The sequence below is a fragment of the Orbicella franksi genome, chromosome 14 (genome assembly GCF_964199315.1).
Source record: "Orbicella franksi chromosome 14, jaOrbFran1.1, whole genome shotgun sequence".
NCBI lineage: Eukaryota > Metazoa > Cnidaria > Anthozoa > Scleractinia > Merulinidae > Orbicella > Orbicella franksi.
In genome coordinates, this window is record NC_138158.1 from 7,301,839 (window position 1) to 7,314,664 (window position 12,826).

The 12,826-nt window shown below is 40.3% G+C and overlaps 1 protein-coding gene across 1 annotated transcript; it reads left to right on the forward strand.

Moving 5' to 3' along the window:
- The first annotated feature begins 297 nt into the window (after nt 1-297).
- Nucleotides 298-10,026, forward strand: LOC145467577 (beta-1,4-N-acetylgalactosaminyltransferase 3-like). Its single transcript, XM_081451143.1, has 4 exons — nt 298-1,388; nt 7,238-7,757; nt 9,007-9,151; nt 9,655-10,026. The coding sequence occupies exons 1-4, from the start codon at nt 298-300 to the stop codon at nt 9,801-9,803; spliced, it is 1,905 nt and encodes a 634-aa protein (XP_081307269.1). The 3' UTR covers nt 9,804-10,026.
- Nucleotides 10,027-12,826: the final 2,800 nt, after the last annotated feature.

Consider the following 12,826-nt stretch of genomic DNA (forward strand, 5'->3'; position numbering starts at 1 on the left):
GACGTTAATATATTTCAGTCGGTGAAATGAGACGTATTTATGACTCATTGAACTGGTTTTATTGAACCGTTTATTGACTTTATTGTATAACAGATTCACTGCATTGACAAATCCGAAATTCGCTGTCGGTCTATTTTGACATTGGTGTCGCTTTCCCCGTTTCGCTGGAGTAGCCTGTCGTTCGTCGCCAGTTCGTGGCTCTCGTGTCGCCGTTTCAAGGCCATGTCGCTTGTCGGAATTTCCCTCTAACAGGGCCTCATTAATAACCTAATTAGAATCAGTAACACAATACTTGAAATGGCGATAAGTCCACTTCGTTTTCCTGTGAGGAGGTTATTTCTTAAGCGACGTCGAACATACGTAGTTTTGACAATTGTTGTATCTTTCATAGGATATTTCATATTTCTCGCCACCCCGGTTGTCAAGCAAACAAGCTTTGCAAAAGTGTCAACAGCATGTGTTTGTGAAACAAGTGGAACAATTGATAACAATGTTGCAGTCATCGCATCGAACGAACACGAACTCGATTCCCGAGCGCCTGCTGAAAGTTTGAACGTTCACATGTGGTCTGAATTATGTGGAAAGGACATCGATGTTTTGAGAAACTGGCCTCATTTTCCTTACTATCCGAACAAACGTTCTTTTATTTCGGAATTTCGCAAAACTCAACCTCTCGATGCGGAAAACAGTGGAGTAAGGATTTTTGGATTTGTCCTTCCTCAGAGAAGCGGCAAGTATAGGTTTGCCATCAAATCAGATGATACATCAGAGCTGTGGCTGAGTCCTAATGAAGATCCCGCTTCTATTAAGATGATCGCGCGCGTTGATTCTAGTCTGGCAATGACCAAGACTGAAGAAGGAGACTACAAGTTGAATCCTGACCACATCTCGAAGGAAATCGTTCTTCGCGCCGGGACGAAATATTACATCGAGTCTTTGAGTAAGCAAGGTTCTGGCACTGTCCACCACTTTGCTGTTTATTGGTCTTACAGGAATTCGTCATTTGAAGTCATTTCCTCGGCGTTCTTGTCAAATTATTCTGGGGCTGGCAATCACAAATCAATTCCCCTTCACGCGGGCAAAAAACGAAACACGTCACTTGAGAGCGAGAGTAATTTATACTATTTTCATCGACTTCCCGTTATCAACAAGAAAGACTATATGAATCTGCTTCCGACATGTCCTTACAGCCCAAGTTTTTTAGTGCGACACAAACTTAAGCGGTTTGAGGGTGTTTCGCTGACAATACGATCACATGTGTTTCCACAAGATGACACAGACATGATTAAAAGCGATTACAGATCAAGCTGGCCTAAACCTAATCAACTTGCTGATTTGAACAGAATTCACTCAGTCGTGGAAAGGTTTGTGCACTCCTTGCGGTCTAGGTAAGTTTAGCAATTAACTTAGAAACCTCAGTACATCACAATAAAACCACACCACGTAATGAAGTTATTACACAACATCATGATAAAAACACGTCACGTCAGGACTACATTACAAGACATAATGAAGAAACCACAAAACATAATGAGGTAACTACAACACATAATGAAGAAACCACACAGCATAATGAAGTAACTACAACACATAATGAAGAAACCACACCAAACGGACTGACGAAGTCTGCTTTAGATGACAACTAATTTTCTATTTTAAAGAAATGCAGATCAAAGTTCGATTGTTTAGTTTTTGAGATGCTGTTCGCTAAGCTTCATTAAGCAACTGGATGCTGCGTTAAATAAGGGGTGGCGAATGGTAAAATCCGAGACTTGCCGAGACGCCGAGACCGTTGTTTAAAAATTCGAGACCGAGACCTTAATGATTTCGGAAAATCCGAGCCCGAGACCTGAATTATGCAAAACTCCGAGCCCGAGACGTGAGATTCATGGGCTCTTGGTCGCTTGAAACTGAATCTCATTTAGGGAACTGGTCAAAACTATTATACAATCAATAACTTGTAGTTTACCTTATTACATGAAATTTTCGCGACACGTTAATTTCGCGAATTTCGCGATTTAAAAAAAATCGCGAAATTTAAGTGACGCGAAAATTAAATGTCGCGAAATTAACATGACGCGAAAATTAAGTGAATCACATTAAATCAATAATTAAATTGCGACTTTATTACCATTACACACGTTTATAACAATCATTTTGAACTATTCTGTGGTAATGTTCTGGTCCTCTTCATCACTACTTCTTTCCGCCTCCACTCCAGGTAGCACTTCTTTTGTACAATCCTCAAACTGTCCATTTACTGGCTCCTTGTAGTGCTGTTCCACTAGTTGCTTAAACCTTTCAATTGCTTCAACGTTCTTGGTAGATGCCTCCATTCTTACCGTCGCCCCTGCAAAAGAAGTGCTACCGCCTGTTGATCCGTTTCAAGACATTTACGCAAACAGTTAAACAGCATCAGTCGTGAAACTAAACGGCAACAGTTTCTCTTGGGAGCCTGCAGAAAGGAATATTTAATGTACATGGATAATGAGGTCAACTGACCACTAAAAACGTGACTTGAATATTCAAGTATGAACTACAAACCGCGCCTTGTAGACACTGTGAGAACATCTTTCTTGTTACTGTTTACATAATCAGTTGCGTTTTTGTTTATTTGGACATTGTTGATTAAGTTGTTTGATCAAATTCAGGGACATGTTAAATAACATTGACAAAGAAATAAGTGTCTCACTCAAAAACGAGAAATTAAAGTGAGCCAAAATGAAAAATTTTCGCAAAATCGCGAAATTAAGGTGTCGCGAAATATGCGACCCTTAAAATCGCGAAATTAATGTGTCGCGAAAATTTCATGTAATAAGGTATTTGAACTACCAAAATAGCAGTCACAGATAAACGTCAACTATTTAGTTATGCACTAGGGTATCTAAAAGATAATAATGCTGCGGCACATTCTATTGATAGTGACATATTTTACGCAGTGATTCATCTACAACTTCATACATGATGACACATGGATAGCGAGGTATGACAAGGGATCGTGACAAAAAAGCGCATAGTGATCTGACCCATGTTTGAACATAAAAAGATACACATCAATCTCCCCTTTACCAGATCGCGGAAATCGAAAGATGTGGAAGTTGTAGGAACAGAAATCTAACTTATAAATTCTGTATTGATACGTATTAAATGTCTCAAGAATGTTGACAGACTGTGTCGAGGACGCGTCCATCGCGATGTGTGAAAATGCTAAAGCTTTAGCTTAAATTCATGTTTGGATGAAAAGGAATAGATCGCAGCATATATGAAATTAGCGTGTTCTACGGTTTTCGTTTGTTTTACTTATTCTGCAAGCTTTAGGAGCGACGATTTCTCTTCATTTAAGAATTCGGCCAAATAGGCGAGACTGCTAAGAAATGACATACTAAGTTTAAAATTAAGATGTCACAATTAATCGTCCAGATTTACAAACTGTCACATACTGCATGCATTAAGAACAAAAGCAAGAGTTGTGAAAGCAGGCACAATCTCCTTCACATCGTTTTACAGGTAAATCAGAGCAAAACACAACCACTAATCTTTCTCACTGGAATCCACGCGAAAAGGCGCCCTCCTGTAGTTCGTGGGGGCGCAACGCAATCTGGTAAAAAGTGGCGCAGTGCATTCTGGTTAAATGCGATGCATTCTGGTAAAAAGTGATGAATTCGAGAATTTGGATCCCCTTTTATATATTCTTCTTAAATCCTGTTTATGTTGCTGCTCGCTCGCTACGCTCGCTCCGCAGCAATTAACATTTCGACCTTTTTATGGCCTATCACGACCCGACTTTCAGCTACTTTCGAGGTCACGCGCTGTCATCAACTTCCGGTCAGCTAGCTTCAAACATCTCATAGCTTCTCATCGGCGATCATCCGTTAGTCTCTCGAGCTTACTACGCGATCTAACTTCAGCTACTAAATATTGTTTGACCTTCCGTACTGGTTGATATAACACGTTATGGACGAGGAGAGGGTGGAGGACAAGAAACGGCGAAAAAGCAAATGTAAGTATATTGTTAACTTTGTAATTATTCATACATGATTATTCATGAAGACGCCCGGGCTTATTATTCTCGTGTCTCCAGAAAAAAAGATGTATCTTGACTAGCTCTTGCTATTTGTAAGCATCGATTAAGTAGGTCTACATATGCATTTGCTTGTGTGTTTGAAAGGCTTTTACTCTGAAACTGTATTAGCTTGTATTTTAACCGCGCAATGGAAGACTCATGAAGCATCATAGTGACCGGCTGTCATGGTGTGAACAAATTCGCCGACAACTTATTTTCTTGCACAGGCCACCTGTGTGAGTAACCTAGTAAAACGATAATTTCGACCGCGAAATGGATAAAAACCTAGGCTCAATACTGGAACAAGTTTGACTAGTGTTTGTAAGCTTTTGTAGACGAGCAGGCAGCACCACTAAAAATAAACAGATGGCTGCGAAAAGACTGCATCGTTTGTTCAACCGACAGGTCTGTGTGCTGAGGGAAGCTCGCCGTGTGTAAAATGTGGTATAAAAGTAAAGTACTTCACGTGTCAAGTGGCTGAACATGTAAGGACGAGGTGTTCGACGCATGTTAACCCCTACTGAGCATTTTGTAAAGTTCCCTGACAGTTGGCAGGTACCCATTTATACTCCTGGGTAGACAGAGGGACTGTGAAAGGGGCGATCTGCACCGTTTACAAGGTTCTTTATAATTGGCCAAACGAAACAATAAAAAAATTAACAACAGGTTAACAACACAAACAATACCCCTAGCCCAAAGAACAAAGGAGTTGCAGATTGACAAGAATGAATCAAAATAGAGGTTCTAAAGAGGTGCAGGTCAACTGCTGTGAAAGTAAAGTGTTTAGCTTGCTCTAGAAGGCGACATGGCGCACGACTCACGAATGTGAAGAAACTTACCACAAAGGACGAGGAGAACAAAACGTTGGATTACCAAACACATCGTAGGAACACTACGTAATGTAAGTAAAGTAAATTAAAGTAAGCATGCAGTTAGTCGTTTTCTTTAAGACGTCTTATTTACAGGTTATATCTACATTTGTATTTTCTGCGACCTCCAGAAGTTCTCCAGGTGACATAGTGCTCCTTTATTGCAAAGACCATTACAGTAAAATATTGTGTTTGTTTTGCGAAACGGTATTCTACAGTAGCTTAGAATACACCGTCTTAGACACGCCGGTATATTCCAGACTACAATCGCACGTCCTTATGCTAACCACTTATAAAATCTAAATCGAGTTACTTGAATTCTTTGACTTAACTGGCTAAAAATACAGTCCACCGACCATGTTTTCGTGCGAAAGCGTGCGCATAGTTATTGTCAGCGGAAACCTGATCAAATGAGTGTGCGCGCGGACTGAGTGAATATAATAAGAGAAGCAAAGGTAAAGAAAAGTAAAAGTTCCGTATTTGCAGCCGTTTGCGTAAACGCCATGCTTAATCTCAGCAACACTGACTCTGCTCGCCCAACGCGATACCTCCCCGGAGAACCTCTGCTAAAAAAGCAAATCCGAGACTCCGAGACCCTGCGAAAAAAATTCGAGACTCCGAGACCGAAAGAAACACATGAAAAACGAGACTTCGTGACTCGTCAGAAAAGCTTCCGAGATTTCGAGATCAGGTCAAAAATTTCCGAGATCCACGATTTTCTGGGTACCATTCGCCACCCCTTAAATACACAGAAAGACTCAATTCATGCCAAACGTTTTATGGTGAGTAGTATACATACAAGCTGTGTCTGACACTGACGCTACTAAAACGTTAGAAGAACGTTTATAGCTACTTATACAAAGACGTTTCGACCGAACAACTTCGATCTTCGTCGCTTTAAAAAGCCAACTGACATTACTGGCTATGAAAGTGAAGAATGACCATCGCAGTAAATTTTCCAATTTAAGCAACTGGAAAGAAGAATGAAAAAATCAGGGCTTCAACGGGATTCGAACCCGTGACCTCTGGGATACCGGTGCAATGCTCTACCAACGGAGCCTGATTTTTTCAGGCTTCTTCTTTCCAATTGCTTAAATTGGAAAATTTACTGCAATGATCATTCTTCACTTTCATCTACTACCGCAGTTCAAATATGAATTATTTCATATATACTTCACAGTTCTGCGCCTACCACGCTAGCGAAATGTAACGAGCGAATGCTGAGCGACATAACAAATCACGCGAGTGACTTTTAAATACTCGTAATGTGGATATGTTCGTTGCCCGCATTTCGGTTTCTCTGAGAATACCAGGCCTCGAGAAAAAGTCTCTTATGATAATCACGAGCCTTGTCGACCACAGTGGCGTGATCAAAGTCTATGTCATGGTCAAACTGAACCGTTTTACGTGACCCTTTGCGTGCAAATATTTTATTGTATTATAATTATTATTGTTATTATCATTATCGTTATCGTTATCGTTATCGTTATCGTTATCGTTATCGTTATCGTTATCATTATCATTATTATTTGTACTTCTCACTTACTTAACCTATATATGTCGCGAGTGTGGCCATGGTCTTCGGTTGAATAAACAGGAAAAAAAAAAAAAAAACCGTGAGAAAACTCAAGTTTATTCGCGCGTTTCCAGCTATAGAATGAAACTTCAACGTCCCAGTTTGGGCCTGTGTAGCAGCTCAATGATATGTATGGTTGTCACAGACATCATTTTTTAAAATTCCCTGACTTTTCGCTGATAAAAATAAGATTTCCCTGACCAAATCAATACAAAATGTCGGACCTAGTAGCGGCTTCTGGCCTCAACTTACAGCCTTCATTTCTATTCGTTCATTAAGACTAATAAGCCTTCAATGGTAGTAGATTAGCCGAGTTAAACTATTTCAATTTTCCCTGACTCAAAATAAAATTCCCTGACTTTTCTCTGACCTTGAGGAATATTTTTTCCCTGACCATATGGACCTCGACTCGGTCTCGGTCCATAAACACGCAAAAAATCGAGGCCAATATCCAGCCATCTTGACCGAACAAGCTTGCTCAATAAAGGAGTTATTATATGGATAAAGAACCCTATTTTCTTGCGGGACACAGCTGGCAAGATAGCTCCATCTTACCCGCTCGGGTAGCCAATCACAGCGCAGGATTTGATTCATCCTGCCCGTGCACGGAGCTACCCATATAATAAGTTTAGTTACCTCATGCGTCTCTGTTTTTTTAATTAATTACTTCATATGTCTATTTGTCTCGGTTTTTTTGTTTTTGTAAGATTCATTTTTGTGTGATTTCAGGAACTATTCTTTGAAAAAAGTCCACAAAGTGATCCTTAAGCCAGACCCCAAGAAAGGCGATCGTTTCTTGCTGAACCTCGAACTCGGTTTACATAACACCAATCAATCATTTCGACTTTCAGAACACGTGTATCAGAATAAGGCAAATGACTCTTTGTGTCTTCCTGAGGGAATGGACTGGAATAACAACGCTACGGTGTACTTCATTCTCCCTGTCAAGGATCAAGGAAACTGGCTACATTATTTTATTAATCAGCTGACTGATGCCAGCTTATTAACCGGTGATACGAACTTTCATGTCATAATTGTTGATTTTGAAAGTAAAGATATTGATATGGGCAAGGCGTTTAACACATCTCTTCTCAGCAGTAGACATACTATTGTTTCATTAACGGGTAAATTCTATAAGACTCTCGCCCTAAACAAGGCCGTTGAACAAGTTCCAAGTGCGCATGACATAGTGTTCCTGTTTGATCTTCATATTGATGTTCCCGCAGACATTATGGACAGTGTTCGAATGGTATGTACTTCATGTATGTGGATCATTAGTATAGGTAATCATACGGTTTCGAGTTCAATTTGGAATTAATTTGCACAAGTGAGTTTTTCAAAAAGCTGAAATTGCACGAGCCGCTTGGGCGAGTGCAGTTTCAGCTTTTTGAAAAACTCACAAGTGCAAATTGATTCCAAATTGAACGAGAAAAACCGTATGATTACTTGTTAATACTATAAACATGAAAAAATTTGCGCGGAGGAAGTGCAGGAAGACCTTTCTTAAAGCCATTTTTTCTCATTCCAGAAAACTTTTTTCAAAGTTTCCGCACAAAATTTTCCTCATCATTTTACGTAATATCATTGGCTTCGAAAATTTCCTACTGTCTTTCAGCCAATCATAATCCAGAATTGCGATGTGTAATTTGCACTGGTGTTACACTTTTTGCACCGGTGTTAAACTTTTTGCACTAGTGTTACACTTAAACTGCACTGCTCTCAGCCAATCAGAATCGAGTAATTTTTTCATGTATATTACTATAGAGCAAATTTATCTTCGCATGGTGTGTCGATTAGAAATAATTAGCCCTTTAACTCCCAACATCTGATTAGGAATTGTCCCTTCTAGCTTCCACACATTTCCTTGTAAATTAGTTTAGAGAATATGGGTTTATATCAAGAAAACACGCTTAAGCTGAGTAGTTTATCTATTCTTATCACCTGTTTGCTGGACATTGTATTGATATTGTAAAGAGAATTTACGCGACTTGTTTCTCTTCTTGAACTGACGGGCAAAACTTCCTCCAATCAATGCCAAAATTGATGTCATTAGAGCGGTTTTCAATTGAGTGTCGTAAACCAAAACCAAACCAATAACTTACCAATTAGACTACTCAGCCAATCTCAAATCGTAGTAAACCCAAAACGAAAGTCAAAGCCTGGTTACTTTCGACACTCAATTAAAAACCCCTCTAGAGCGTAGAAGCAAACCATCTAAGGTTGACGCGATCCTCCCTCCCGTTTTCAATTTAGTGTAGAAAGTAATCAGGCTATGACGTCAAATGACAAGTTGCCGCTGGAAACCGAGCCAGTTGCACGTGACAACAACACAAGTTGAACTTTAAATCCTGGTCACCAAACTTTCGCCGCGCCTTACTCAACTAATAATCGTAGTAGTAGTTGATGCACAAGACGATGATGGGCGCTGTATACTAAGGCCATGGTATTTTCTCTCACTGTTTTCTATAATTCTAACCAAAAACGCAACTATTTCTTAGAACACCATTGCAGGTCGCATGGTTTATTTCCCTGTAGTGGGCCGTTTGGCCTGTGATAGCTATTCCACGGAACATCGAGGCTTTTGGCAATTAGATGGCTATGGAATTCTGTCGATTTATAAAGCAGACTGGGACAGATTTGGTGGTGAGTGGAGCTTGTCTCCGTCCATAATATATGACGTCACTCCTACTGAATATTTTTGTGGGTGCTGGAGGACAAGCTTACTTTTATGGACCACAAGAGGTATGGAGGAATTTAGCCCCGGAGGGGCGGGGGGGGGGGGGCGCTCTCATATTTAAAGGAGTCCGGTTTACTAGCGCGGGTTCCTTTCCCGAACAGCGGCTGATAATGGAGCCTACTCCGTTTTCAGTGTTATCCTTTAGGGATCTTTCAGGCGTCAAATAAAGCTCGAGCCACGCCCAGTGTGGACTCCTATAGGGGTTCAATTCAAATTTTCCGACGAGCATCCCCGACCTTTTCATAACGGAGTCCTCCTGAGGGCATTTAATCATGGATGTAGCACACTTTATAGACTGCAGTATAATAAGCCCTGATACAGCAACACTAAACCAGTGGCTTCCTATTTACACTGAATTTCCCTTTCCCTTTCTTTGTTTCTCTCAATCACTGTCTCTTTATATCGCTAGGAATGAATACAAAAGACTTCCAACACAAGTGGGGCGGGGAAGACTGGGATCTACTAGACCGCGTACTTATGTTACCGATAGAAGTGGAACGAATCAGACATCCGGGACTTTATCATCATCATCACTCCAAGCAAAAAATGTGGAATTAGAGTGTGATAATCTTGGATACTGAAGAAGACGTTGACAACGCGATTCACAGCTTCATCCCGTGATACTGCAGACTCTAAGTATCGTGTTTGCTTTGGCCTAGTTTGGCATACACTACGCCTTCACTACATGAAAAAACGACAACTTTAAAGTTCAAAAGCCAAGGCAACTATAGTGATCCATTGTGTGGTACACTGCCTTCATTACAACAGCATGCAACCAAAAGACTTTGGAAAATGATGAGACCATGCATGGTCCCATGAAGCATTTTGTTCTAACGAGACGCAGTTCCTGCACTGCTGAAATCTAGTGTAATTTATAAAATAACTGAGCTACTACGCGCGCTCTCATTGGTCGATAGGTGTGTTTAGATGAGAGTATGTAAACAAGATTGTGACGTTTCAGATTCGCGCGTATTTTTGAGAATTATTTTATAAAAGCAATAGAGCACTTTTTCCATGTTTACATAGCCTCATCTAAACACGGGGGGGTTGGGAGAAATCTCGAACGTTATGCAAACCCGAATACGTCTCGGGTTTGCATAACTATCTCGTGTTTAGATGAGGCTACGTAAACACGGAAAAAGTGCCCTATTGCTTAACTATAAACTTTTTGTTGTGGCTGTTTACAACAATACATGGGTAAAACAGACCGGTCGTTAGCTCTTAGGTTTCTCAAACAAGAAACCAGGCCATGACTGTAAAAACACCTCAGCAATTGTAATAGCTTTCATAAAGTAGTTATCTTGTACAAATGACCTGCCGGGAATTGCTACAAATCAAAGCCTCTGGAGAGTTAGATCTTCTTCTGTGATTACATCATGTTATATCATTTCTTGTTTGTGCACCTCATTAGCCTTGATATATAAGCTGTCTACTTGGCGATGCCTCTGAAATAGGCCGAAAGATTGGAAACCTTTCCTCATTGATAACAAACCAAAAATTTTCATCAATTATTTTCCTTTAAACTGATTTCTAATTCGCGTCCCACGGGTTAGAGTTTTTAGCTCTATGGGCTTTAGGCTCATTTGCAGACAGCTTTTCGAGTATCTGATTGAGTTGGGGCACTCCTTTTTGGAGAAATTTGCCCTTGCAATTATTCTCATTTAGCAGACATGATTGTGCATGATTATGAAAGAGACTCTGCGATGTCGAAGATGATAGGCAGCGTCCACACTACTTCGGAGGAATTTGAAAACGGAACTTTATTTCTACGGTTAGGCCTACCGTACACACTAATCCGGCACGAAAACGCTCTTCAAACCGGAGAAATTTGAAAACGCAGCTTTATTTCTACGGTTAGGCCTACCGTACACACTAACCCCTGACGAAAATGGAGCTTTTCAAAACCTAAAGGAATTTCAAAACGCCGTCTTTGCGCTTTAGTGTGGACCGAAAACATTTTGAAAACGGAGCTTTGCGCAAACGATAACGTTACGATAATCACGTGATTTCCCTGCCGGAGTTTTCCCCAAACACAAATCCAAAATTCCCGGCGCTGTGCGGGTGGAAAACATTTGATGCGTTTTCTGAGTGAAGCCTCCGTATTCCATTTTTCCGCCGTAGTGTGCGGAACGAGGTCTAAGGATCTCCAATGCGCTGTTTATATAACAGCATGTGGAATAAGGCTACGACTCAGCACCATTGAAAGGCTTGGGTGGCGGTTCAGAGGAATCACTATACAGTACGTTAGGCTCTCATTCCTCCCCCCCCCCCCCCCGCGGGGGGGAAGTTACCCTCTTATATGGACTATACAGATATGTGCAGCTCCAAAGGGTATGTTTTTTTAGCCGTTTTGGCCATAAATAGGGTATCGATTTTGACCCTTTTGGTCATAAATAGGGTATGGATTTTGCACTCAAGTCTTGAATTGGGTATGTTTTTCAAAAGAGATCATCTTACCTTTAGCATCGGTCTGAACTAGGAAACTAAATCTAAGGCAGCTCTGAACTGAACAGGGTATTGATTAAGGGTCAGGTCTTAAATAGGTTATCGATTTTTAAGCGATGACATATTGTGTGACGTCATCGTTTGCTGTTTGTAGGATCAGCGGAGTGCTTTTAATTTCAGCTTTTAAACCGGCGAAGATTTGGGGGTTGATTTTGGTTTATACAGTGTCGGATAAATTTGCGCTCACTAGCAAACTCGTAATAAGAACATATCGTCCATACATACAAATTTAGATAGACCAGCAAGTCGTACACGCGATAGCTGAAGGGTCTACATAAAATTTACGGATTGGTAGCGCAGTTGTACTTTTGCCAGTCTTGAAGTGAATTGAATGAGCATTGTATGAGCACTGAAATAAACAGTTTACAGTAGTGATAATGAAGTCAGGGCACGATTCATTTGCAGTTTTCCGCAGTTTTTTATGAAGTTTTGGAAATGTGCTGTTTTATATTTTCTGTCAACGAAAGAGTGGTTGTGATCAAAACAATCGATAATCGTTTTGTCAGGGTTAAGACAATACGAATGTTCATTGATGACAAGTATACGGTTAACAACAAATTAATTTTCTGTGAGGTAATTAGCATTGCCAAATATCTTTAAAGATAATAAGGTGTCGATTTCAGAGAGAGAAACTTGTACTTTGCGGCTTTCCTTTGCTGTTTGTAGGATCAGCGAAGTGCTTTTAATTTCAGCTTTTAAACGAAGATTTGGGGGTGGATTTTGGTTTATACAGTGTCGGATAAATTTACGCTCACGGGCAAACTCATAATAACATATCTTCGATACATACAATTTTAGATAGACAAGCGGGTCGCACACGCGATATGACGAGTCAAGAGAAAATGATTTTTTCTTGGACAAGTAGATGGTTAAAAAAACAAATTAATTTGCGGTGAGGTAATCAGCTTTGCCATATATCTTTAAAGATAATAAGGTGTTGATTTCAGAGAGAGGAACTTTTCAGTGGAGTGCTTTTTATTTGGGTTGGTACTTTTCACTGACCCCTAGCACATGGACTAACAAGATGGACCTGGTACATGAACTACTTGAATGAACCACCGATGGACTACCCTAAA

Coding starts and splice junctions, on each gene's coding strand:
- LOC145467577 (XM_081451143.1), top strand. CDS start 298: ATGGCGATAAGTCCACTTCGTTTTCCTGTGAGGAGGTTATTTCTTAAG. Junction 7,758..9,006: donor TTATGGACAGTGTTCGAATG/GTATGTACTTCA, acceptor ACTATTTCTTAG/AACACCATTGCAGGTCGCAT. Junction 9,152..9,654: donor AGACTGGGACAGATTTGGTG/GTGAGTGGAGCT, acceptor TTATATCGCTAG/GAATGAATACAAAAGACTTC.